The sequence below is a fragment of the Odocoileus virginianus genome, chromosome 13, assembly GCF_023699985.2.
Source record: "Odocoileus virginianus isolate 20LAN1187 ecotype Illinois chromosome 13, Ovbor_1.2, whole genome shotgun sequence".
Taxonomy (NCBI): domain Eukaryota; kingdom Metazoa; phylum Chordata; class Mammalia; order Artiodactyla; family Cervidae; genus Odocoileus; species Odocoileus virginianus.
Window position 1 is genome coordinate 328,538 of NC_069686.1, and position 25,747 is coordinate 354,284.

General features: G+C 57.9%; 1 protein-coding gene across 15 annotated transcripts in view; it reads left to right on the top strand.

Annotated features, from left to right (window-relative positions):
- Nucleotides 1-25,747, top strand: part of BIN1 (bridging integrator 1) — a 56,510-nt gene that overhangs the window by 16,808 nt on the left and 13,955 nt on the right. For 9 of the 15 annotated variants that reach the window (XM_020894236.2, XM_020894244.2, XM_020894247.2 and 6 more), the window contains exons 2-8: nt 13,059-13,139; nt 18,770-18,824; nt 19,014-19,108; nt 19,797-19,892; nt 20,773-20,880; nt 25,259-25,344; nt 25,532-25,607. In XM_020894236.2, coding sequence (XP_020749895.2) covers nt 13,059-13,139; nt 18,770-18,824; nt 19,014-19,108; nt 19,797-19,892; nt 20,773-20,880; nt 25,259-25,344; nt 25,532-25,607 — 597 coding nt within the window. Of the gene's footprint in view, nt 1-7,758; nt 7,860-13,058; nt 13,140-18,769; nt 18,825-19,013; nt 19,109-19,796; nt 19,893-20,772; nt 20,881-21,647; nt 21,741-25,258; nt 25,345-25,531; nt 25,608-25,747 lie in introns of those variants that run through there. The other 6 variants (XM_070475844.1, XM_070475845.1, XM_020894233.2 and 3 more) reach the window with 2 other exon arrangements.

A 25,747-nucleotide genomic window follows, 5' to 3' on the forward strand; every position in this document is an offset into this window, starting at 1 on the left:
CCTACACACCCCGAGCTCATCCTCACACTTCCTTGAGGGAGAGGTCTTGGCTCAGTTTTCCCGATGGGACTCAGGGCTCCGAAAGATGAAATTGCTTGCCCAGGGGTACACAGCCTGGGCCTGCTCCTTATGTCTCCCGCTCCCCCTTCGACTCTCCCCATCAGAACGGGTCCAGAGGGCCCTCCTTTCCTCCCTTCTCTTAGTCACCATCCGGACCAGACATGGAGCAGATCACCACCCTGAGCTGGTTGCCGGGATGGGAGCCACTGAGGGCGGTGGGTGAAGAGGGGAGCCTCAGGAGCCCAGTGGTGGGCCTGCGGGCTGCCTGTCCCCACGTCCTGGCTGACCCCACCTCCCTCCCCAGCATCTCTGGACATCAAGCTCACAGTGACCCCCGGGCGTTCCCAACTCGGGTGATTCAGGTGCCTTTCCTCTTGTTGCTCACACCTGGGGTCGCCCTCACTCTTCTCCCCGTCACCCTATCCTTGACCCCTCCTCACCATTTCCTGTCCTGGCCATAAACCACTATTGCCTCACCTGGGTCGTCACAGTCACCTAAGTGGGCTCCTTGCTCCAACCTGCTCTGTAGTCTGTCTGCACATAGCAGCCTGGGACTTTAAAACTGCGAGTCAGATCACAGCTCTCCAGACTTCCTCCTCCCTGCTGGAGTCTCAAAGCCCCATGGCCCTGCCGTGGCTGCCAGGGCAGTTCATACAGTGGTTACAGCTTCTGGAGCCAGGCTCACTGGCTGTGTGACCCTGTGGAGTTTTTAAGGCAGTGCCTCAGTTTCCACATCTGCAAAGTGGGGTAATAGTAGTGCTTCCTTTGTGAGGTTATAGAGGGGATTGCTTGAGGACTCATGCAAAGGCCTCAACTCCTGTGTTGCAGGGCATCTTCCTCCTCCGCCCACCCTCCTGTCCTCTTTCACACTTTAGCCTCGCTCTTCCCACCCCAGGGCCTTTGCACGTGCTGTGCCCCCGCCTGGCGTGCTCTCTCTCCGTCATCAGGTCACAGAGGTCACTTTCCTGAGCCTCACCCTTTCTGCGCCCTGCGGTGTTTTTGTTCGAATGCCACTGGACATGTGTCCCTTGAAGCACCGAACCCTCCAGGGCAGAGACCTTGCTCTGCTCGCTGTAGAACACAGCTGGGCAGCTGGGGGAGGGTGTCGCAGACCACCAGCCTCAGCTCCAGTCCCAGCCCTCGGGGCCTAAGGGCCAAGTCCCAGAGCCCAGGGGCGGGGACTCCACTTCCCTGTCCCCCTCGCCCAGCTGTGAGGGTCAAAACCATGGGGGATGGTGGGGGGCGAGGGGTCAGTGAGGAGGGGGCAGCTTGGGCCCAGCCTGAGAAGTTGGTGCAAAGTTCCTTTGTTCCCCTGGAGTGTGGGTCTGGTGGGGTGAAGGCTGGAAGGGTGGGGTCTGGACGGCTGGGTGGTGCCTGAGTGCTGAAGGAGGTGGCTTTCCCCTCTGGGTGGCCCTGGCCCTTCCAGAAGCCCGCCTATCCTCATAGAGGCCTCTCCTGGAGGTTCTGGGTCTGTTGACATCCAGGAATGAACTCAGCCTGATGGGTGGTCCCTGAGAGGAGGAAGCCAGTCAGGACCAAGCCTGGGCCCCCTCCTGCACCCCCTTGGGGCTCTAGGGCACCCCTTGTGGCCTGATCCCCCCTCCCCAGGCTCCCATGCATGGAAGGGGGCTCCTTTGCACCACTGGGTTTGGGAACCGATGGCCCTGTTCAGATTCTAGATCCTGTTTACTTACCCCGGGACCAGGGATGTTAGGCCTCAAGTTTCCTCATCTGAACACTTCCCTCTCTTAGAGAATGCTTGGCAGCCTCTTGGAATGCCTGTGGATTAGCGACTACTTCTGCTTTGTGGGTGCCACCTCACCCCACTGGCCCGGCCCAGCCCCCTCCCAGAACTCCCAACCCTTCCGCACCCCTACTGTGGCCCCTGCCACCTCTGCTCCCCCGCCTCTGTTTTAGGCCATTCCAGCCTCCCCCACCCACTGCAGCCCACCCTAGCTTCCGCTGGGGTCTGGGTGGCCCTGCTCTGGCTGCTGGCCGCTGGCTTATCTGCTGAACAGGTTGGAATTTCAGGCTTCCTGGGAGGGGGGAGTTGGGAGAAAGGAGAGAAGGGCAGGGTTTCTCAGCTGGAATCATCTGGAATCTTCCTACCTGGGGTCAGAGCCCTTCCCTTCCACTGGCAGTGGGTATGCACAAGGAGACTCCCCACCCTGCCCCCAGTCCCTACCTTTCCCAGGGGCCTGGCTGGGAGGCTGGGAGAGGCTGATTTTGACCAGACAGTTGTATTGCAAGGCATTGTTGTGGGACGGACATAGATGGCAGCCAAGTGTTTATGTACCAGTTAAGGACGTTAAAAAAGAAAACCAAACATCACTTTTTACTCTCACCAGTATTTCAAAAGGAAAGGGAAAATCACTAAAAGAGGAAGGAGATAATTTTAGAGTGACAGGCTCCCAAGAAAGGCCCTTTGGCTTCCTCAGTAGGTCAGCCGTTCTTAACCAGGGGCCCACGGGAAAGGATGATGAATCTCTGTGGACTGGTGTCAGGGGACAGTGACTTCCAGAACCCGAGGACTTGTGAGAAAAAAACAAAATAGGCTACTGTGGGGTGAGGCCTTGGAGATTCAGGGTGGGTGGGACTTGGAAACATTTTTTTGGGGTTTTATATTTCATTGCAAAAATCCTTGCAAACTTTGCATTCTAATACACAGTCTTTGTTGCTTATGGCACAAAAGTGGTTTCTTCACCAGTTAAATCTTTGGAACGCAGGTGGGGCAGGAATTTTTGGAGTGGGCAGACACGCTGCCTGTCATCCCCAGCTGGCTCTGTATCCCCATTTAAGAATCAAAAGTTGAGGGAATTCCCTGGCACTCCCGTGGTTAGCACAGTCACCGCTCTGAGGGCCTGGGTTCGATCCCTGATTAGGGAACTAAGACACCACAAACTGTGAGGTGCACCCCTGGCAAAAAAAAAGAATCATCAGTTGGGTCTGGGCTTTGAAATCCAGTCAGCTTGGGGTCCTTGTTCTGCCGCTCTTTAGCTGAGTGATCTCTCTGAACCTGTTTTTTCATCTATGAAATAGGACCCAAAGTCACACCTTTGGATGTCCTGGTGATATGAGCCCACTTGTAAGGGAGTGTCATGGGTGCTGAGCCCCCTCAAGGTGAATCCTTGGTGCAAGCTCCCTGGGGTTGTGCCTTGCGGTGTGATTTTTTTGTGGAGCTTTGAAGGAGGGGTAACTGCAGTCCAAGGGGAGCTTTCCCTGGCAGGTGGGTGGCTGAGAGGTGACATCCCATGGTGCGGGGTCCCCTCAAGAGTGTGAGCTGGGCTCAGAGCACTTCCCTAAGAGGAAGGCGGGATGATGGTCACCGCCTTCTAGCCACCAGCCTGGGAAGCTGGAGATCCAGGGACAGGGGTGCGGAGGAATTGGGGAGGGGTCTCTCTCTTTGGGACAGCCTTGTGTGCACTGGATTAGGGAGAGGGATCTGAGTCAGAAGGTCCCCGTCTCCTCTGAGATGCTCTTGCCGAGCTGGCCCTTCCCGGGCCCGGAGCCCGGCGGGTCCCCTGGGAGCCTGTGGCTCTCTTGTTCTCTCCCCAACTCCCTTCTGCATTCTGGATTCTTCCACTCAGCTTCTCGCCTGGCTCTGTGGCTTCTGGATGGTTCCTGCCACCTTCCCACTGTGCCTGGAGTCGACCGAAGGGTCGTGGGCAGGAGCCGTGTCAGGGAGCGTGTGTGTCTGTGCAGACAAGCTGGTGAGCACCAGCGTGTGGACACGTGTGGGTGCAGATGGGCCCACATAGGGGGACATTCTTGCCTCCTGGGGATGGAATGCTGTTCCTGGCTTTTGCCCAAGGCCAGCATTTTAACATTTATCTTTCTTAAAAAGTCATTGCCCCTTTGGGAAGTCGACAGGCTGAGTCTGGCACCACAGGAGGGCTGAGGAGACTTATCAGCCAGGTCTCTTGCTGTGTCTTCTGGAAGTCGTGTGTTCTGGGCTCTGCTCGCAGGCAGAAGAAGCCTGAGCTGCTTCCCCCCACTGTCATTCACAACTGGGCCAGGGAGGCCAGGCCCCTCAATCTAGCCCCTTTCTGCCCAGTCCCCTCTCAACACCAGGGCACAGCAACAGCTCCCAGGCTGTGAACTGTGTTACCCTGGCCAGCAGATCACCAGTCTCGGGCATAAATACTGTGGCGCTGGTGGCAGAGATGTCCAAAATGTCTGTGTGAGTGAACTCATGGGCCCTCAGAGGGAGAGGCAGAGTTTTCCTTGCTGGATGACAAGATGAAGCTGCCCCCTGGTGCAGTCACTAGCCAGGCTGCTGGCAAGAGGCATACCCCAAGAGTGGCATTCAGTGAAAAGGACCCCGGAGTCAGGAGCCCTGGGTCCAGTCCTGGCCTGTCCACAGTCTCTTCACTCAAAATAGGGGTGCCAAGGCCTGCTGGAGGAAGAGGCCCAGGGGCCCAGACTGCAGCTCGGGGCCCAGACTGCAGCTCGGGGCCCAGACTGCACCTCAGTGCCCAGACAGGGTCAGCCAGGCCAGTCGCTGGGCCAGAGGCGCCTCTGCATCCCCAAGAGCCAGTCAGTGGGTGGTGTGGCCTCAACCATGACACAGTGAAGGACCCGGCAGGCAGCTGCTAGGGCCCTGAGTCCAGCCCACTCGCCACAGCGGACGAGATCTGAGCCACACTTGCTCGGCGACCACAGAGCTACCAGACTCTCCTGGGGTCGAGCTGTGACCAAATTCCTTCCTTTTCTCATCTCTAAAATAGGGGTGAGAACTTAGAGGAGGCCAGGCATTAAAATGGCAAGAAAGGACTAGGAGTAGGATGCCCAGAAGCAGTGAACACATCTCTCCTTAGAGGGAACCTGAGCTTCTTTGAGAAATGGCTGATTCCAGGACCAGGGCAGGGACACAACCCCCTGAGCCTGGAGCATCTCGCAGTGTCAGGAAACAAGGACGTGCTCAAAGACTAGTGGAGACACGTCCTCAGGCTCCCACTGGCAAGTTTAGGACAGTTTGAACATCAAAAAGAATAATGATAGTAATAGACTATAAAACATTGAATGCAAAATGGAGGCAAGAGTCCGTAATGATGTCCCTATAAGGACATGATCTGTATAGAGCACCAGGTAATATGGAGGAGGGTAGAAGCCCTCAATAGCAGTTAGTTCCAGCAAAGATGAGAGATGCAGAGCTTCTCAGGCTTTCATTTGCACACAGGGCATAAGGGGTCTTGTTAAAATGCATTGTCAAATGCAGCATTTCCAGGGCGGAGCCTGAAATTCTGCATTTCTACCAGATTACCAAAGGGCTGTGATGCTGTTGGTTCATGGACCCCACTTTGAGTAGTAGAGTATTAAATGCACATAAAGGCATCAGGTAAAAAGTTATTGACTGTAAACATTTATGCAGGGATGATGTATCGATCCTCAGATGACTAATTACCTAGAGAAAAGTCACCTTAGTAGAGGTCTGGCAAACACTGCCCAACCTGTGCATGTGGTCAAGCTCAGCGTCAGAAGCAGGAGACGCCCCGAGGTGATGCTGTTGGCGGACATGTTGCCTCTGTGGTATGCTTGCCAAAACAATGTTTAACCTGGACTTAGTCACAAGGAAGTGAGCAGATGAACCTAGAGTGTAGGTCATGCCCCATGGGACTGGTTTGCATGCTTTGAAAAATGTCTGGCACAGGGAACGATACTCAATATTTTGTAATAAACTCTAAGGGAAAAGAATCTGAGGAAGAATATATATATATATATATATATATATATATATATATCTTACAACTGAATCACTTCGTACACCCAAAACTAACACAACATTGCAAATCAACTATGGTCCAATAAAAAATGTCAATACAATGAAAGAGAAACAAATATGTACCGTGAATAGGTGTGGGGAAATATTCGGGATTAAAGGAGACAGGAGACACGACAACCCAATGCAATGTGTATACTAAGTGAAGTAGGTCAGAAAGAGAGATAAATACCATGTGACATTGCTTATATGGGATTTGAAATATCCCACAAATGAACCCATCTATGAAACAGACACAGACTCAGAGAACAAACTTGTGGCTTCCAAGGGTGAGGGGCGTGAGAGAGGGATCCACCAGGAGTTCGGGATTAGCAGACCAACTGCTATATATAGAATAAGTAAGTAATAAGATCCTACTGTATAGCGGAGGGCCATCCCTCAGTGGGTGGTGGCTCAGTGGGTAAAGAGTCTGCCTGTAAATCAGGAGCCACAAAAGATGCACATTTATCCCTGGGTTGGGAAGATTGCCTGGAGAAGGACATGGCAACTCACTTCAGTATTCTTGTCTAGACAATCCTGTGGATGGGGTCTCACAGAGTCAGACATGACTGAAGAGGCTAAGCATGCATGCATGTATAGCACAAGGAACTCTACACAATATGTTGTGATAAACCATAATGGAAAAGAATATGAAAAGGAATGTGTGTGTGTGTGTGTGTGTGTGTGTGTGTGTGTACTGAATCATATATATATATAAATATAATTGAATCACTTTACTGTAGAGCAGAAACGAACACAACTTTGTAAATCACCTATTCTTGTTGTTCAGTCGCTCCGTCGTGTCCGACTCTTTGCAACCCCATGGACTGCAGCACGCCAGGCTCCCTGTCCTTCACCATGTCCTAGAGCTTGCTCAAACTTCTGTGCATTGAATCGGTGATGCCATCCAACCATCTCGTCCTCTGTCGCTTCCTTCTCCTCCTGCTTTCAATCTCTCCCATCATCAGAGTCTTTTGTAATGAGTCAGCTCTTCGAAACAGATGGCCAAAGTATTGGGGCTACAGCTTCAGCATCAGTCTTTCAAATGAATTTTCAAGATTGATTTCCTTTAGGATTGAATCAACTATGTTTCAATTAAAAAAGCAGTGTGTGAACCACATTTGGATCCCAGATCAAAAAACAAATGACCCAAACATAAGGGAGATGTGGGGGACACCGAGGCATGTTTGCATATGGACATGTGCTGGATAATAGTAATAAGTTAAGAGTAAACACTGGGTGTTCTCTGGTATTACGGGGGTTTAGGAGAATATTCTTATTCTTTGGAAATGTGCCAAAGTAGTTAGGGGTGAAGGACTGGGTTAAAGGGTCATGATGTCTGCAACTCCTTTCCAGGGGTTGGGCTAACATAAACAAACGAACCAAACTATTCAAATAGAGAGAAAGAGAGAAAGTAAAGGTGGCCTCATGGTGACAATTGGTGAGCTGAGGGAAGGACAGATGGCAGTCTATCTTACTATTCTTTCAACTTCTTCTGTGGTTTACAGGGTTTATATTTCAGACTAGAAGTTGGGGAGATGGCCTAAGCAATGTGGCAGGGCCTGGTGGGCTGGGGCTCACCTCTCCCCTCTCTCTCCTGGCTCACCCCTCAGATGTCAGGGGGTGAACCAGAGACCCTGAGGCCTGGGCAGTCAGGGCGGAGTACCCTACCCTGGCACGTCTACCAGGGGAGGGGACAGCTCCCGTCGCCAGGAGGCCTTTGGTCCAATTCGATGGCCCCTTCTTGCCTCTGGAGGTGTCTCCCTCCACGTGGATTCCCAGCTGTGTGACCCGTGGGGAAGGCCAGCCTTCCGCCTGCCCCCCAGTCTGTCTGTCTGTCTGTGTGCCCCTGCCCACCTGGGAGCCTCTGGGAGCCTGTGAGGGTGTGCATCCTGTTGCTGTGGTCCCCTGACCGCAGGCTGTGCTGTCAGCGGGGAAGGAGGAAGTACGATAGTGACGCCCAGCCGCCCAGGCGCAGCTCACTCTGTGACCAACCTCGACTGAGGCCGTGGCCTTGGAGTGCCGGGAGATGATGAGGAAGGTGAAGGCCCGCTGGGGTCTCGGCCACTGGGTGGTGGGTGCCAGGGGAGCTGTCTGTGTGTGTGAGAGAGAGTGTGGACGGGGGTGCTGGGGATGCCCTGGGTGGGGGGTGGTCCTTCATCTCTACTGGTCGCTAGAAGAGCCATTCCTTTCTGGCCCAGAGCCTGGGCCCCCGGGCTCAGCTCTTCTCCCCAACCTTGGCTTCTAGAAAGTGCTTATTCTTGCCTTGTGCCACATGCTCAGATGTGGGCATGTGTTCTCCCACAGGTAGGGGCTGGCCACGCTCTGGGGGAAGGAGGGGTCCAAGAGGGCTCCTGGGGCCAGCCTGGGGGTGAGGGCCTGTGCACACGCTCCCTGCCCTTGCTGGCCCCGCTGGGGCAGCGTGGAGAGGACGAGGTCTGCTGGGTGCCCCCGCCTCCAGTTTGGTGCCCTTCTTCCAGTCTGGAGCTTGGGAAAAGCCCTTTGCCTGTTCCTGAGTGTGAGGCCCTAGGAGTCCTGATTTGCCTGCCATCTGTTGCACGAAGGTAGAGGCTGCGTGGGGTCTGTAAGGTGCTGTGCTGGGGGAGCAGTGAGTGATAACTTCTCCTGTTTCCAGTGACACTGGCCCGGGTGCCCTTTCTGGGTTTGGTGGCCGAGTGCGTGGCACAGCTGTGTGGAGGCTGTCACCATGGGTGGCCTGTCCCCCCGGCTCACTGGCTGGCCAGGAGCAGAGGAGCGGGCCTGGGAAGACCCCGCAACCGAGGCCTCTGGACTGTGAGAGAGGCTGGGGAGGGGCACGCAGGAAGCTGTCCTTGGGCCCTGGCACTCAGAGGTGCTCAGCCGTGTCCTGCGGGCCTCCCGCCCCGGGGAGGGCCCGGAGGAGGAGGGGAGGGTCCCCAGCCCTGAGTCACAGCCCAGGCTCTGACAGGCTGACCCGCAGATGTCGTGAGGAGTAGGTTCATTCTGCCACCAGCTCGCCTCACTCGGCCCTGCTGGGGATCGGTCATACCGAGGTTTTTAGCCCCTCTCATCCTTGGCTGCACTGAGGATGTGGTGAGAGGAGCAGGGCCACCGATAAGGCTTCCTGGACTGCACTGGGCTTGGGCTGAGCAGCTCCCACCTTGCTGTGGGGGGCTGTGACCTGTCCTCTGTCACAGTCAGAAAGGTTCCCTTTTGTTGATTACAAGGGAGACACATGAGATTAGTGTGACATAGGGGTGTCTGGGCCACCACCCCCCCCACGGATCTCTTTAGCTTCATTCAGGGATCGGGAAGCCGGACTGCCTCCAGGCCCCCTCCTCACCTAACTCCAGCTCGTTCTCCAAACCCTGGCTCAGTCGTCATGCATCCCGTGAGCCCAGGCAGCCCGCCCCTCCTGACACCCAGAGCCCACCTGCTGCTCACAGTAGCTGGCTGAACTCCACGCAGGGTGGCCCCACGAACTGAGTGTTGCATCTGTGTCCCCCAGGCCCGCGTCCAGGGCTCCCCTCTTGGCGTGGAGAGGCCTCTGAGCGTGTGTGTGTCTCCTGGTGAGGGCACTGGTGGCGGCTGGACAGAGCTGCCCTGGGGTCTCTGAGCGTGGGGACTGGTCGGGCAGGGCTCAGCAGCTGTTCAGCGGCAGGGCAGGATAGGGTGTGGTCTGGGTGCCCCGGGGGCCGGTGGGAAAGGCCTCTTCCCCAGCATCCGGGCTGCAGCAGGAGCCTGGCTCTGGAGGATGGGAAGCACGCAGCCATCGGTGTTGTGGGGTCTCACTGCACCAAGTTTTGTCCCGGTTCCTGTCCTGGGGGCGGCGGTGCCCAGCTTGCTTCTCCCCTGTAGCCATGCTGGGAGCTGCCCCCGAGGACAGGGCCCCAGAGTGTGTGCGCCTCTTCTTCTGTAAAGCGAGGCAGGTACAGTGAGGGGAGACAAGGCCGAGGCCCACACACGCGCACTGGGTGAGCCCGCGCCTCCACACGCCAGGGCACCCTTGTCACTCCCACGTCACAGGCGGGCGCTGAGGTGTCAGAGGCGAGGTGAGCAGCTGTCTGGAGGTCACGCAGAGCCATGCTGGTCATGCCCCTCTGCGGCACCCTGCAGAGTCCAGTGGGACCCACTGGACCAGACCTCAGATTCGGGTGAATGCCAGTTCTAACCCCTGATCCTAACGGCTACCTTCATGGTGAGCTCTCTGCGTGTCAGGCCGAGTATTCTCTGTACAGACCCTCTCATTTTACGTAACAGGAAACTGAGCGATGGGCTGCTTTGTTCGAGGTCGTGACTCTGACCTCAAAGTTCACAGCTCAGATGAGAACGTGTTGTGTGTCGACCCTGTGCTCGCCCTGTTAGTGAGCTGGGGACACAGGAAGGCTGGACACTGCCCTCGACCTCAGGCTGTGCAGGCATGGTTGGGGCCAGAGGCAGACCCCCAGGCAATGAGGAGAGCTGGTCCCAGGCCCTAAGTGGTGGAGGCGGGGGAGGAGGGAGAGCACAGTTTCGCAGAGGAGGAGGAGGAGGGGAGGTGGTGGAGGCGGGGAAGGAGGAGAGGACAGCTTCACAGAGGAGGTGTCGCCTGAGCAGGGTTTTGAAGGACGAATAGGAGTTGGCTGTGTGCACATGCCTGCCTGTGTATTTGAGTATAGAGTGTGCATACTTGCCTTCTGTCTGGCATCTTGGGATGCCATCCGTCTGGACTAGGAGGGTGGGTTCATGTCAGGCCCAGCCCTCAGCTGTGTAAAGACAGCTCTGAAAGCCCTATACGTGTGTACCTGTTAGGGGCTAGATATGGAGACATGTTTCATATGAGCCTTAAGGAGGGTGCTAATGTTCTCCTTATTTATTGACAAGGTGCTTAAGATTCAGAGAGACAGTAAGAGTCCCTTTTCTCAGGGTCTTCTCACTGCCTGGCATGTCACCATGGCTGGCCTTTCTCGAGGCCTGAAGGTCTCACTGGTGAACCACGCAGCTGTGTTTGATGCCTGGAGCCAGGTGTGGACACCTGGGGCCTTGGCCTGCTCGGGATCCCTGATGGCGGGGAGGGACTGGCAGCTCCACTGATCAAGTGCATCTCCACAGGGATAAGGAGAGGCAGTGGGTAGATAGCGTCACCTCCGGTCATCCTGCCTGAGCGCCGGCCAGGCTCTGGTCCTTCTTCCTAGGAGCCTCTGGTTTGCTCTGGTGGACCGTGCTGACTTTTGGATGTTCTTTCTTTCCCACCTGGTAGTCCATTTCTCTCCTTGGCATAGATGGGGGTGAGCCACCTGCCCGCGCCCAGTGTCAAGTGGGCCAGGTACCCCCGGAGCTCCACCCTGTTCCCATGGGGCCAGCCGGATGTGGCTGCCAAGGGGAGGGGGAGCCTGGATTGAGGGAAGTGCCTGTTTTCTTGCTCACAGTGGTTTGGTTTTACCTTCTCCTCAGTTCAGTGTCAGTTTGGCATCCAGTTGCCCTTGCCTGCTGGACAGTGTCCTGACAGAGTTACCGGGGGCTGCTCCCCAGCGTGCACCACTCCCCGCTGCCTTTCCTCTCCATCCTCTGTGACCTCTAGTCACCTGGAGCGTCTTGGAATTCCCTAGTAATGGACCTCATCTTTTTGGTCCTCCTGCTGCCAGCTCTTCTCAGTCTGAGCTGCCACTTGTCCCAGGAAGTTTTCCTTGATTACACAGGCTGGATAGGATCTCCATCCTGGTCTCCCACAGTCTCATGTACTTCCCTCTGTCTTGGGACTGGACCCATGTCTGATTGATCTGCTGCCCCAGCAGAGATGCCTAGGGCACAGACCAAGTGCCTGGCAAGAGATGGCCGAATTCATTACATGATGAGAGAGAGGGTCAGAGGGCTGACTGGCCCCACTTGGCTCCTGGGCAGGTGGGGGAGGGGGAGCAGGGCCGTGCAGGCTGTCCTAGCGTCAGTCGGGGTTCTGGAGGGTCCAGGCTCTGTTCTGAGACTGGGCATCCCTTGGTCCAGGACCCTGACCTGGTGTTCCAACCCCATCTGAGCTCATCCCTGCTGGGGGCTCACCTGCTTTTCTCCTCCACCTGCCACCCCTACCCAGAGCCACCTGCTTCCTTCTTATTCTTGTTGGGTTTTGGTCACTCTCTGCGGGCCTTCATCTCCATGTTGTTCCTTCTGCTTCCCATGGAGGTGCCTGCCCAGGCCAGTGGAGGGGAGTCCCTGCCTCCCTCTCTCCCTCCACACCCCACCCTCTCTCTACCTAATCTGTACCCCATCTCTTATTTTCCTCTGCTCTTCCCCTATTGCCCTCACCCATCCTTGCTTCTTGAATTCTCTCTCTCTGACCATAGAGAACTCTGGAGTTGGAGGCAGGAGGAACTGGGAGCTGGGAGTCTGGGAGTACCTGGTGGGCCAGCCCTTCTGCTTAGGGCTTTCAGATTCCTGGTCCAGTTTCTTCTTTTTCTAGAGCTTTCTCCCTCTCCAGACTTTGGGTCACTCTCTCTGCCTTCACCCACCCATCTCCCCACCTGTGCCTGCCACGTCCTCTCTTTGACACCGCCAAGAAGGGACAGCTGTGACTCACCGAGGGGAGTGTCAGCCTCTGAGATGTCAGGAATAGGGTGTGTGTCCGTGAGCCCGTGTGTACATGTTCTTGGGTGCCTCTGTGTGCATGGATATGTGTGTGCCAGTATGAGTGCCAGGGGTGGGAGGGCGTCTAGATACGGGCTAGAAGGAGTCTCAACTGGAAATCTAGGCAGATCGGAAGCTGACTCCTAATGACAGCAAGAGCCTGACCCTCCGCCAGCCCTCCCTCCCCTCCTGGTCCTGGACTGATTACCTCGCTGCCCCTCCCTCTGGGATTCGTGAGCCGCGGGCCCAGGAAACAGAGTCGTATGGGGAGGTGGGGCCACCCCTGCCGGCCCCCTGGTGTTTGGCTCACTTTTCAGTTGCCAGGTTAGGGTGTAGGGCTGCAGAGTGATGTCAGCTGGGAGGGGCACCAGCCCCTCTTACTCCTGGTTCCCGCCCCTACAGCAAGCCTGTCCTGAGCTCCTCCTCTTGACAGATGGGTGAGCCCTGAGAAAAGCAGGGAGAGATCTCAGTCCTGCCCTTGGGGGTCACAGCAACCACAGGCCCTCTGGTGGTCCCAGTGGCCTGGGCTCGGTGATCCTGGCCATGGGCCTCCCAGAACCCCGCTGGGGTGGAGAGGGCTCTGTGGTGTTGGTGACCTGGTGCTCTTGGTTTGGCCACTTTCCTTCTCAGTGTAACATTCTTCCCTTCTCCCTCTGCTTGGAAGGTCCTCCAGAAACTGGGGAAGGCGGATGAGACGAAGGATGAGCAGTTTGAACAGTGTGTCCAGAATTTCAACAAGCAGCTGGTGAGTATGGATGGCCCTTGGCCTTGGAGAGCTTGTGAAAATGGAACTGTGGCTGCCAGGTGGAAAATGTCAAGAGCTGAATTTGTGGAGTAGAGGAGCTTGAGAAGGGGATCAATGTGGGCTGGTGAGTCATGGAAGACTTCTTGGAGGAGGGGGCACTGGCGCTGGGTATGGACTAGAGGAAGGGGAGCACTGTGGGGGTTTGCTTTAGGTAAGATGTAAGGTTGGGGTGGGGTGGGAGTGGGAGCTAGCATTAGATCATGGCCAGATTCTGACTGTGCCTGGCACAGTGGTGGGCTCCAGGCCGGGCCATTTGTAGATGGCTTGTGGATCCCTCCGACACCCCTGTAAGGCAACTGGTATCGCTGTTCCCCTTTCGTAGATGAAAGAAGCAGTTGAGGCTTAGAAAAATTGGGTAATCTGCCCAAGGCCATCCAGCTTTGGGAGTGGACAGACCCATACTTCTCTGGTTCTAAAAACTGCAAGTGAGTTAAAAGGCATCCTTAGCATTTCTTTTTATAGACCAAGGGCTGGTGACAGAAGGGCCTTAATTATGTGGACAGTCTGGGGGCAGTGGTTATATCCAAGGGAGGACATCCTGACCCCAAAGGGCTCTAAATACCTTAACTGAGTTGTACCTGAGACATTCCCCTCTCAGATCTGCTAAGTCTAGAATAAGCCACTTTGGTGACTGTATCTGAAGACAGTAGAAGTTGGGAGTGAAATGACTCTGGTGATTCTCTCCTCCCTGGGAAAGGCCAAGGAAGCAGGGACAGAGAGCTGGGCCGTGGCTCTGTGGCTTCTGCACACCAGTCCCAGTGAGTGACAGACAGGAATGGAGGCCAAAAAAGGCCACAGGAATGGGCATGGGTGTTGGCAGTGAGGTCAGAATCTAAGCTTTGCTAGGAAAGGGGCTGGTGGGCCTAGACTGGGGGCTGGGAGGGACCAGGCCTCTTCCTACTTCTGGTCCACATTTGAGGCCTCAGAAAGCACAGAAGATACCCACCAATGCTTCTGTGACTAGAAGGGAACCCCCGGGAAAAGGGGCCTCCTTTGAAACACTCTGACAACCCACTGGCCCGTGGCTGGGAGCAGTTGGAAGAGGGCCAGTGAGCATGCTGGGAGAAGGCTAGGAAGCATGCTGGGAGAGGGCCGGGGAGCATGCTGGGAGAAGGCCGGGGAACATGGTGGGAGAGGGCAGGGAACATGGTGTTATAAGACTGGGGAGCATGCTGGGAGAAGGCCGGGGAGCATGCTGGGAGAGGGCCAGGGAGCATGCTGGGAGAAGGCCAGGGAGCATGCTGGGAGAAGGCCGGGGAGCATGCTGGGAGAGGGCCGGGGGACATGGTGGTACAAGACTGGGGAGCATGCTGGTAGAAGGCTGGGGAGCATGATGGTAGGAAGACTAGGGAGCATGCTGGGAGAGGATCAGAGGGCATGCTGGGATAGGGCAAGTGTGTGTTCTGGGAGAGCGTAGGGGAGCATGCTGGGAGAGGGCCCAGGGCCAGGTCACCCTCACCTGCCAGAGAAGCTCCGCTGAGGGGCTCCTCAGAGCAGGGTTGGGCGCCCCCATGGCTGCTTGTCCCCTGAGGCCAGTAATGGGAGGTGTTTCAAAGCCAGTAGCAGAGACTGCTTGTTTGGCTCTGGGTGACCGCTTGCCCCTTGGGCCTCAGTTTGCTCACCTTCAAAGTGGAGGCTTGAAGAAGAACACTGAAGTCCCCTCTGGGTCCCTGGCTTTTGGCAAGCAGTCACTGATCCTTGCCCAGAGCGGCTGGGGAGTGAGGTTAGGGCTAAAGATAGCCAGTGCTTTTGGCTCCCTGGCTGTGGATATGGGTGGTCATTTGAGCTGGTGCTCTGTCTGCCTGCAGATTGGGTGGTGTGGTCAGCTTCTCAGGGGCTGAGGGTAGAAGCAGGAGTGGGCAAATATGAGGTCTCGTTTGAGGTTCAGGGTAACCCTCCCGTAGGAGTTAGGGCAACTGGACAGTTCTGGATTTGATTGGTGTGTGAGGGTGACTGGGGCCTGGGGTTGGGGTTGGGGTTCAGGATTTAGAAAGGGTTACTAAGTGAGTATCACTCTTCTCAGGAAAGTGAATTCAGAAAGCTGCAGGGCTTGGGGAGCCCTGGGAAAGGCGAAGTGAAGCTTGAGCATGGGGAGCCCTGTTCCTCATCTGGGATCGTCCAGCCTAGTGGGCCAGCGCTAGTCGGGGCCAGGGATGGCAGGGAGTTTGGGCTTCAAGGACATGAGTCTCCCACCCCTTCCACTGGGGGTGGGCCCTACGAGAGGGGGTGAGTTGCCTTGCCGTTGTCTGCTTTCACAGGAACCCAGTTTGCATAGCCCCTCTGGGCCTACTCAACTTTAGGTCTGGCCTCCCTGGCCCTGTCCTTTCTGTGAAGCCCTGGAGGGCTCACTCACTCTCACCCACCCAAGTGCTTTAAATCCAGCTCAGATCCTTGGGAGCCATTCTGGGTCCTCCAGATGGCCCAGCTTCTTCGTCTTAGAGGACTGCCTGGACCTGGCTCCCCAGGGCTCAGAGTTGCTATGTCAGTGAGATGGGGCAGGTCTGGTTGCTTCTCATTCTCCAGGGCCCACCCAGGGCTCTCCTCCAAGTGGGCATCCCCGGCTATCATGTGGCAATCCTCTGGCACTGACCACAGAGGCTCAGGAATCCAGCTGGAGCCAGAGGGGTCCGTGCAGGGAGCATTTCCCTGCCTCCTGGCTTCCCTGGGAAGATGGGGGCTGATGTCAGGGAGTTGGGAGCTAGCCTTTAGAGGGAGGTATGGGGGGATGTGGGGTGCCTGCTGGCCAGCTTGTGGAGCCACACCTGGTGTTAGTCTTGGGCTGCCAGAAAAGCAGGCTGAGAGCAGTGACTCCAGAACTTTCTCCTTCCCCCAGCTGCTCTGCAAGGCATATGTTAGAGCCCAGGGACCTCCAGAGAGATGTTTCTCAGAGCCGGGGTGGAGGGTAGCCTGCCGCCAGGGCCGCCTGAGGAAGCAGCTGGCTGGGGGCCCCCGGGGGGGACGTCGACATTGGGGACCAGCTGCAGTTGGCACAGGGGAGGCAGGGCTCCGGGCGGCCCTTGCACATCTGTGCCCAGTGTGCCTGCTCACAGCGTGGCCTTGTTTGGGAAGCACAAGGGGCCCTGGTACAGCCTGAAGCCTGGGCAAGCCCAGCAACCCGCCTTGTGGGTGACCCCTTCCTCTGGGTGCCTTGCAGACAGATGCTGGGGGACAATGGGGAGGGGAGCAAGCTGGTGAGGCTTGGTGGGAAGAGAAGCTGGGTCTGGAAGATTCTGACCTTGGATGAATACAAGAGCATCGCATCATAGGTACACTTAAATCCTCATCTCTACCACCACAGCACTTAATTGTTCAGACTGCGGAGGCTACATCGGGAGTGGGGTAGACCCTTCCTCTTGCCCCAGTCTTGGGTCCACACGTGATCCCTGATGGGCTTCCAGAGAGGTTTGAGTGCTTGTGGGTTGGCCTTTGGTTTCCTACTCTAATCAGCACACCTTGAACTCGGATGTTCAGAAGATTCCTCCATGGCCAGGGTGTTACACTCCGTGGGGACCGAAGGAGTTGTGGAGAGGGTTTCCGTGTTTAGTGTGACGCCCTGCAGCCCTCTCTCTGTGGTGTCTGCGGTCCCACGGCTGTGTTCTTCGTAAGGAACAGGCAGCTGCCTGTGTTCCTGGCCCTGTCATGACTGATTCAGCAAACTGGGGCCCACGTCAGGCCATGGGGGTTCTCACCAGCTCTCCCTGTGCCAGTGTGATCCTGGCAAGTCTCAGAACCTCTCAGCTTCCTCTTCCTCAGGTGGTGACAGTGGCGTTGAGAGGCTGTGTGTGGGACGTTCTGGCCCCACTGAGGAACTATTGCCCCAGCTCTGAGGACTTCGGGGCATGATGAGAGGACTCTGGCCAGGAGGGGCCCTGTTTGCAGGGGGACAGCAGAGATTTGAGGGTGCTGGGGTGGGCCCATGCCTGAGGCCCACGTCCTGGCCTGCTCTCAGCAGGGGCATTGTTTGACCAGCAAGGGTGGAGACCACTTTTGTCTCAGGCAGGAGCTCCAGGCTGGCAGGTGGAGCTCTGTAGGGGCGCAGATCTCCTGGGACTACGGCTTGCTGCCATGGTCTGTTTAAGCCTCCCTCAGAGAGCAGGACTTCCACACAAGATGTCACTGAGGTGTGTGCTGGCAGGGACTCCAGGAGGTCAGCCCCAGGTTCAGCCATTCACGGCACTCCAGAGGCCGGCTCCCTTGTGTCCCCGTCCCCACCCATTGTGCTGCCCAGGGTAGAGCCCACCTCCCGAGGCTGCTCTTCATGGCCGCCGTGAAGCCATTTCCGGCTCCCTGCAGCCACGTCCCCGAGCACCTGCGATGGGCCAGGTGCCCTGCAGGCGCTCCATGCACATTGCTTGTGGTCTCCCAGGCCACGGTCATTTGACCCGGCTGACAGATGAGGAGACGAGGCTCTGAGGGGTTCAGTAACTTTCTTAGGATTCCATGTCTAGTGTGTAGAAGGAAATGGCAGCCCATTCCACTGTTCTTGCCTGGGGAATTCCACTGACAGAGGAGCCTGGAGGGCTACAGTCCATGGGGTCGCCCAGAGTTGGACACGACTGAAGTGACTGAACACGCATGTGTCTAGTAAGGGACAGATCTGGGTCTCCACAGCCCCACAGCCTGTGTGTGCTTTCTCCTGCATTCCACACGGCTTCTGGAAACTTCAGCATCTCCCTCGCAGGAGTCTCACTTTGCTTGCTGGCCTCAACCAGCTCACCCGTCCTCATACCTGGAGCTCAGCTTTCCCGCTTCTGCCTCCTGCTGTTGCCAGAGGGAGTTGAGGTTGCGTCTGCAGTTTCACCTCTCTACTGGCCCTCCTGCTCCAGGGAGCCCCTGGGGCTGCCCTCCTAGCTCTGAGGGCTTCACTCCCTGGGCCACTCCCCCCTCTTCCCTTTCCCCTGCATCTTCCCTCTCAACAGGGCCAGTGTCCTGAGAGGACTGGACATGACCCCACCCTTCTCTGCACTCCTGTCAAAGGCCTCCCCTTCTGGATCTCTCCTCTCCCCACCAGGTCGTCCCCTGTCCATCAGAAACCTCCTGACCCTGTAAAGGCCTGCCCCAGGCCCCTCATCTCCGGTGGGATGCGCTGGGAGCCAGCTGGCCTCAGGCAGAACCCAGGCTTTCAGGACCAGGGCTGGGTGGTCCCTGTACCCCCATGATCTTCCTGTGCTTGTCGGTCCCCTGGCTCACGGCTGCCCGAGGGCAGGCTTGCCAGCCACCGGTCCCGTCATACACACGGGCTCTGCTCCAGTGTGTCGTTCAGGGTGGAGGGTCCCTGTCTTGCTGCCTTCCTTCCAGGGCTGAGGATAGTGCCTAGGAGAGAAGCTGAATGTCCCTTCAGGAACAGGGCTCCCAAGGTGGAAGCTCAGTGTGTGTCTGTGGCCAGAGAGGCAGTAACCGCCGTACCCCAAAACCAGGGTGTTTTCCTGGGTTCATCTGGTCTCCGTAGGCCCGTGATGCTCTGCAGTGGACAGCCCATCCGTGGCAGGCGTCCACAGGATGCAGGAGGCAGGGGGCAGGTGTGGGCTGTGCTCCAGGCCCCCCCCTTCTCCTCATCTTTCTCTTTGTAGACCGAGGGCACCCGCCTGCAGAAGGACCTCCGGACCTACCTGGCCTCGGTCAAAGGTAAGGGGCAGACCCGGCTGGGCTGGTGGGCTTCCTGGGACACAGAGAGGGGCCTTCCCCACGTGGAGCTGACGGACGCAGAGCTGGGAAGGGGAGCAGGGCTGTCCGGTATGGCCACATACCTCCTGGGCCTTCAGGGGTGGGGGCAAGGGTACCCCCTGCCTGCAGTGTGGCCTGTCTGCCCACCAGCCATGCATGAGGCTTCCAAGAAGCTGAACGAGTGTCTGCAGGAGGTGTACGAGCCCGACTGGCCTGGCAGGGATGAAGCAAGCAAAATCGCTGAGGTGAGTGTGGGCCCAGTGACCTTGGTCCTTCCCCTGGGGAGCCTTCTGACCTCAGCTGGCTGCCCATCGTACCCTGCACCCTCTGGGAACAGCCCTTCCAGTTCTTACATGCTGCATGCTCTTGGGCAAGTCCCCTCCCCTCTCTGGGGGTCATTTTGCTCTTCTGACACACCCTCACGCTGAGATGCATTTCCTGTGATGTCTGGAGGCATCTCTCCTCTCTGAGTTATATTGCCTGGCCCAGGAAGCCTCCCTCCCTGGCCCCACCAGCCCTGGGTATATCTCATCCTCAAGGTCACCTTGTGAAAAGGCAGGAGTTGTGACCCCGTTTTATAGATGAGGTTGGGCTTCCCTCATTGCTCAGTTGGTAAAGAATCTGCCTGCGATGCAGGAGACCCAGGTTCAATTCCTGGGTCGGGAAGACCCCCTGGAGAAGGGAATGCCTACCCACTCCAGTATTTTTGCCTGGAGGATCACATGGACAGAGGAGCCCAGCAGGCTATAGTCCATGGGGTTGCAAGAGTCGCACATGACTTAGCAACTAAACCACCACCACCAGTCTGAGGTTCTGAGGCGCCGCCCAGCTGTGAAGCGACGGGGCTGGCCCCTGGGTCCCTGGGAGGGGCGAGCTGGCCCTGCTGCAGCCCAGCCCCCCTGGTGTCCACTCCTGCGCTCTCGCCTTCTGCAGAACAATGACCTGCTCTGGATGGATTACCACCAGAAGCTGGTGGACCAGGCGCTGCTGACCATGGACACATACCTGGGCCAGTTCCCTGACATCAAGGTGAGCGGTGCTCTGGCCCTCCACCCTGCTGCGGCCTGGCAGCCTGTGTCGGGGAGCAGGAGTGGGAGAGGGGTGTGGGGGCGTGCGGGCAGCCCAGGGCTGAAGGCAGGCCTCCCCTTCGCCTCCCAGTTCACCCTCCGGGGTTGCTCCCTCTGAGGCTAGCCTTCCAGTCCCCAGGCCTGGGCCTTTCTGAGCTGGAAACCCTGTACTTCTGGGTCTCCAGGCTATGGAAAGAGACCTTGTGGAGTATGTACGTGTGTGGCCGTGTAACTGTGGAGTGACTCTAGGGCTGACGAAGTGTATGATGGGGCTGGAAGGCCTGGGCGTTGTATGCCCTGTATTGGACTCTGTGTGCTTGGAAGGGAAGCTGTGTGTCATTGTGTGCATTGCCTCTTATCTGGATGTATCTGTGTGACTGCGCGTGTTCAAAACGCCAGCTGCCTTTGCCGGGCGCAGGTGAGTTAGAACTTGTCAGTGTGTTAGGATCTCCAAGGAGGCAGCTGGGACCCCAGGTGCCCCCAACACACAGGCAGAGTTGTCTAGAGCTCAGGTAGTGACCGCGGTGCCAGGCCGCTCCTCTGGAGGGCTCACACTCCATGCTGGCTCCCGGCCACACAGTGCAAAGGCTCCTGAAGTTTTACAGGGAGTGTGGAAGCGAGGCTGATGGGGTGGCTCAGGAGGAGAGAAGCCTTGAGGGGTGAGCTCTTTGCCGCCAGAAATGTTAACGCGAGTGTCTCAGGCATCTGTGAGACAGATTTGCTGAGCCTGGGGTCGGCGGCCATGAGCCCTCTGGGTTCATCCAGGCCCCCTTGCCCGGGCCAGCGTCTCAGCACGGGCGTTGTGCTGAAGCGTTCAGCCGCTCCCTCCTTCCGTACCCCAGTCACGCATCGCCAAGCGCGGGCGGAAGCTGGTGGACTACGACAGTGCCCGGCACCATTACGAGTCCCTTCAAACCGCCAAAAAGAAGGATGAAGCCAAAATTGCTAAGGTAAGGCTGGCGGTGGTGGTGGCTGGGGGAGAGGCCTTGGGAGTCTCCGCAGGGGGCCCAAGCCCCCAGGGAGCCTTGCTCCTGTGCAAGGCTTGTCCTTGTCCACACCCTCTGCAGGCTTGTCCCTGCGCCCTGGCGGGCAGGGATCCTCTGCCCCCTTTGCAGAGGGATTCACAGCCGCTGACTAGTCCCGAGTCACGGGTCACAGGGCGAGTGAGTGGGAGGCCTCGTGGGCCTGATGGGTGGGGCCCCCTCCTGGCCCGTCCCCCGGCCCCTCCGCCTGTCCGGAGGCCGCTTTCCAGGATGAGAGCAGGCCTGGCTTGGGTTTCACTGGCCCAGCCCCTCCTGGCCTGGTGTGCTCCGAATGGAATTCCGTCACGGGATCCGATGTGAACCTGTCTCAGCTGGAACAAGCCGGGTCGGGGTGGAGGTGGGGGGTGTTGCACCCACATTCCGCCCCCCCCACCCCGTGAGCGCCCCCAGGGCAGGACCTGCTTGCTGAGTCCCTCTGCCCTTGCTAACGATTCTCGTATTCTGCTTTGCAGCTGGACTTCACCCACTTCTCCGCCTTCCCCGGGGCTCCCCTTAATTCTCTCAGCCTCAGGGGCCTTTGCCTGCTGTGGGGGCTGGCCCTCTGGAGGGAGGCAGGGCTCCGTCACTGCCCTGGAGACGTTGGGATGTGGTGTTTAACGTCTGTCTGTTTCTCTCTCCCGGTCTCCCTCCTCTCTCTCCTCTCCTTGGCCTTGACCTCCCCTCCCCACCCCTAGCCTGTCTCGCTGCTTGAGAAAGCCGCCCCCCAGTGGTGCCAAGGCAAACTGCAGGCTCATCTCGTAGCCCAAACTAACCTGCTCCGAAATCAGGTGACACCGGCTTCTAACCTTGCACGCGCTGGCGCCTTCTGGTCTGTCATCCTGTCCTTGGCGCTGGGTGGTGCTGGGTGCCCGTCTGCCCAGCCCCACCGGGGGTGGGGGAGGGCGCGATTCTTTCCCCGGTTGGGAGGCAGGGATGTTTTCAAATGTCTCTGCCGGAGACCTCCTGCCTCGGAGAGCTGAGGTCAAAGGAGGGTGCGGATGGGGGCCGGGGCTGGTTAACCTGGAATGGGCCCGTCTCTGTCCTAGTGCCTGGACCTCTGGTCATCCTGGCTCCGACTGTGAAATCCTAGCCTCCAGGAGCCCAGGAAAGCCTCAGACTCTGTCCTCTGTGAGGGCTCTTGCAGGGACAGATGTGGTGTCTTTAATGTGTATTCCTTCGAACCTCATGAGAACTGTGAGGTTAACCTGGATTTACTGAGGAGACAAACCCGTCCAGAGAGGCAGAATCTCCTGCCCAGCTCCCAGAGCCATTCAGTGACTGAGTCGGGGCTCACCCACCTCAAGCCCTGGGTCATTAGCCTAGCTCCCTGGACTGGGGGTCCCTGTGGGTGGTCCAGGGACCACCAATTGGCCAGAGTCATGGTGTCCCTTGGACCTACAGGCCCCGGGGTGCCCCTGGGGGACACTGAGAAGGCTCTTCCATCTGGCTGGGATATTGAGACCTGGGGCTGAAAGGACTGGCTCTTTGGGAGTTCCATGGAGGGCAAGCATTCTGTATCACAGTGATCCCAGAGGGCTTCCTGGAGGAGGCTCTCTGTGCGAAAGTGTATTACTATCCTGGCAACACTTTGGAGTGGGCTGGGCCCTGGTCAGGACCGTGATGCAGTGCCCTGGGAGAGGGAGCCTCGTGGTTCTGACTGCAGCAGCACTTCATGGTCCTGGGAGGGGGCAGGAGACAGGCCCCCCTGAGGAGGCTGGGTTTCTATCTGGACAGCTGCCCCATGTTTTCTGGGTCACTTCTGATTTCATCATCTTCAACTCACGTGTATTGAATACCTGTGATGTGGAGAGCGCTGGGTTTAGCATGGGCTCGCGACCCAATTTCTTATTCATCCTGCTGCCTGATTTCTTTTAGGCCAGAGCTGTGGGCTGACTTTTGAGGCACTGAGTAACAGCCCCACCTCTTTAGGGTCTTGGGGAGATGGCCTGGGTTAGGTTAGCCTGCAGGAGGGCTGAGTGACTGGAATGGCCTGTCCCGCCTGTAGAGTTCAGGACTTCGGGCTGTAGGGGGAATATTAATGGAGCCACTGAGCCAGGGCTGGGATTTCTGTACAATTTTCCCTGAAATGAGTTTGGGAGGATGCCAGGTGAACATTTTAGTCCAGTGGGATAAGCTCCTGGGAGACTGTGGGGCCAGGGGTGGTGGCCATGGCTGATTTGGGGCTCCTGGGATGGGTGTGGATGGGGATCCAGCTGGGAGGGTCCCATCTCCCACCTTCACCCCCCACCCTGGGGGATTGGCAGGAGAGGCCAGGGCACGGGATCTCATCTCTGGATGTTGGACGGCAGATGTTTTGCCTTTTGGACAAATTGACATTCCCATTTGGATCCAGTTTTCATCTGAGCCTCTTGTCTTTCTTCCTCACCCTGCCTCACCCTTGGCTGGGGGCTGGGGAGCCTTCAGCCACTGGCTGGCAGTGAGCTGGAGTACTTGGGGCCCTGGGCTGCCTTTGCTGGCTGACTTGACTTTGGAGGGACAGCACCAGCTCCCGAGCCTGTGTTCTCCTGAGCTGGCCAGCTCCGGGTGTTCCCTGATCTGGTTCCAAGCTGCTCTCCACACGTGTCATGGTCTCCCCAGCAAGGGACAGCTATCCCCCCACCTCCTGCCACCCCTGGTATTTCTGAAAGAGCCAGAATATGAAGAATGTGACTCAAAGGAAATATAGGACAGGCCCTGACTTCTAGGAACTCTAAAACAAAGCCACCCTGTCCTTGGCAGCATTGCTGAGCTCCGTGGACAGGGGTTGGTATCCAGCTATGAACCGCTGTGCCATCCTCACCGTCTTGGCCATGCTTGTCCACTCGGGGAGTTAGGACCTGCATCGTGAGGACCAGGAGGGTTGGTCTCCGTGGGTATGGAAGCCAGGGAGGTCAGTGTCCTGGAGGATGTGGGACTTGAACTGTCCAGTGGGAACTTGAATGGGAAGTGCACATGACAATGTGGGGCCCTGGCATCTGAAAGTATGGGAGTCACTGTTTTGGGGGTGTTAGCCCCCATCAGGCACTGGGGTTCTCAGAGAATTAAGGCAGGGATGATCTGGCTTCTGGCCTGGAGGGCACCCCAGGTCTGATCCATTCTAGGCGTGGCCAGAGGCATGCATATTTAGAGACCTTTCTTTGATTTCTTATGCTCCCTTTAATTTTTAAATGAGATTTTAAAAAGTTAGATGAGATGCTCATGCTCAGCATAGCAAGTTCCAACAACCTGAAGGTGATGGAGTCAGGAGCGTGGTGGCCCCTCTCTCTTCCGGTTCCCTAGTCATCCTGGCTGGGCCAGACACAGAAGGACTAGGACGAGACGTGGGCTGACCCTGGGGCCTGAAGCTGTGTGGACAGCCGGGTGGGCTTCAGCTGGACGGGCAGCTCTGGTGTGTTCTGCAGCAGTTTGGTATTCAGGCCAGCTGGCCTGAGAACATGAGGCTGCTGGAGGGAAGTTTTCTCCTGGGCGAGGCCACCACGTTCCTGGGCTGTGACTCAGACCCCGAATCCAAGTCACCCCCCTGAGTCACTATTTCCTGCAGCGCTCTCCAGAATGAGCCAGCAGAGCGCTTTCTGGGGCCGGGGTCTGTGACTCACCTCCACCCTCCGCCCAGCTCCCGCCTTTCTAGGATTCTGCCATGGGGCCTGAGTGCCACCAACTGGTGTGTGTGTGTGCAGGCTGGCCCTGGGAGTGGGCACAGGCAGCCTGCCCGGCAGCCCAGCCCCCTCCTGGCCTGCCCTCTCCCCTGCCTTTCTGCATGTCCCCGAGCTCCTGCCTCTATTGGGGAAGGGTCAGAGGAGAAGGTAGGAAAGCTCCCATGGAGGTGAAGTCAGCCTGGTGGTGGAGACTGAGTAGGGGCTGGCCCTGGGAAAGGGGAAGGAAGAGTCAGAGGGGCCGGCACGGCCGGGGCGAGGGAGCTGGGCAGCCGGCAGACACTTAGCCCAAGAGGGGCTCCAGCGTGAGTGGACAGGACCCCACCTGGCTGGTCTGGGGCCTCGTGGCCTTCCTGGGCCTCTGCCCCGTTTTCCCCTTGGCTGGCGCCGGCGCGTTCTGCTCCCCTCCTTCCTCGGGTCCCCTTGGGGCGCTGGACCACATTGGGGCTCTCTCCTTGGCCCTGGCTGCTCTCCCAGCCCCTGCCCGGAGCACCCCCGGGGCGCGGGGGAGGGACTCGGGGAGGTCTGCCCTGGCGTCCACGGCCAGAGCCCTGGTTCCAGTGCACTGGGGAGAGTAGGTCTCGGTGGGGGCCTGGCCTGGGCTGGCCGGGATGCAGGCCCTGCAGAGGGAAATGACCCATCCCACCCCCCAGGCCGAGGAGGAGCTCATCAAAGCCCAGAAGGTGTTTGAGGAGATGAATGTGGACCTGCAGGAGGAGCTGCCATCCCTCTGGAACAGGTGAGGGGCAGGAGGGGGCAGGCAGAGCCTCGGCCACTCTCCGGAGGCTGCAGGGCTATGCTGCTCTGCTCCATGCCGTCCCTGGGCCGGGGCTGGTGAGGGCGGAGGTCCGGCCGCCCGCATGGCTCTCCTGGGCTGCCCACCCTGACCTGCAGTCCACCTGGCCCTTCTTCCCTCTGTCCTGCAGCCGTGTGGGTTTCTATGTCAACACATTTCAGAGCATTGCGGGCCTGGAGGAAAACTTCCACAAGGAAATGAGTAAGGTAGGTAGGTCCCTTTCCTCCCCTGCATGCCAGCCACCCACCCAGGGCCATGCTCCACCTGCAAGGGTCAGGGTCGGAGGCACTGGGGGGCCCGGCTTCCTCTTCCCTGCTGGGGTTAGAGACACAGATCACTGCAGCGC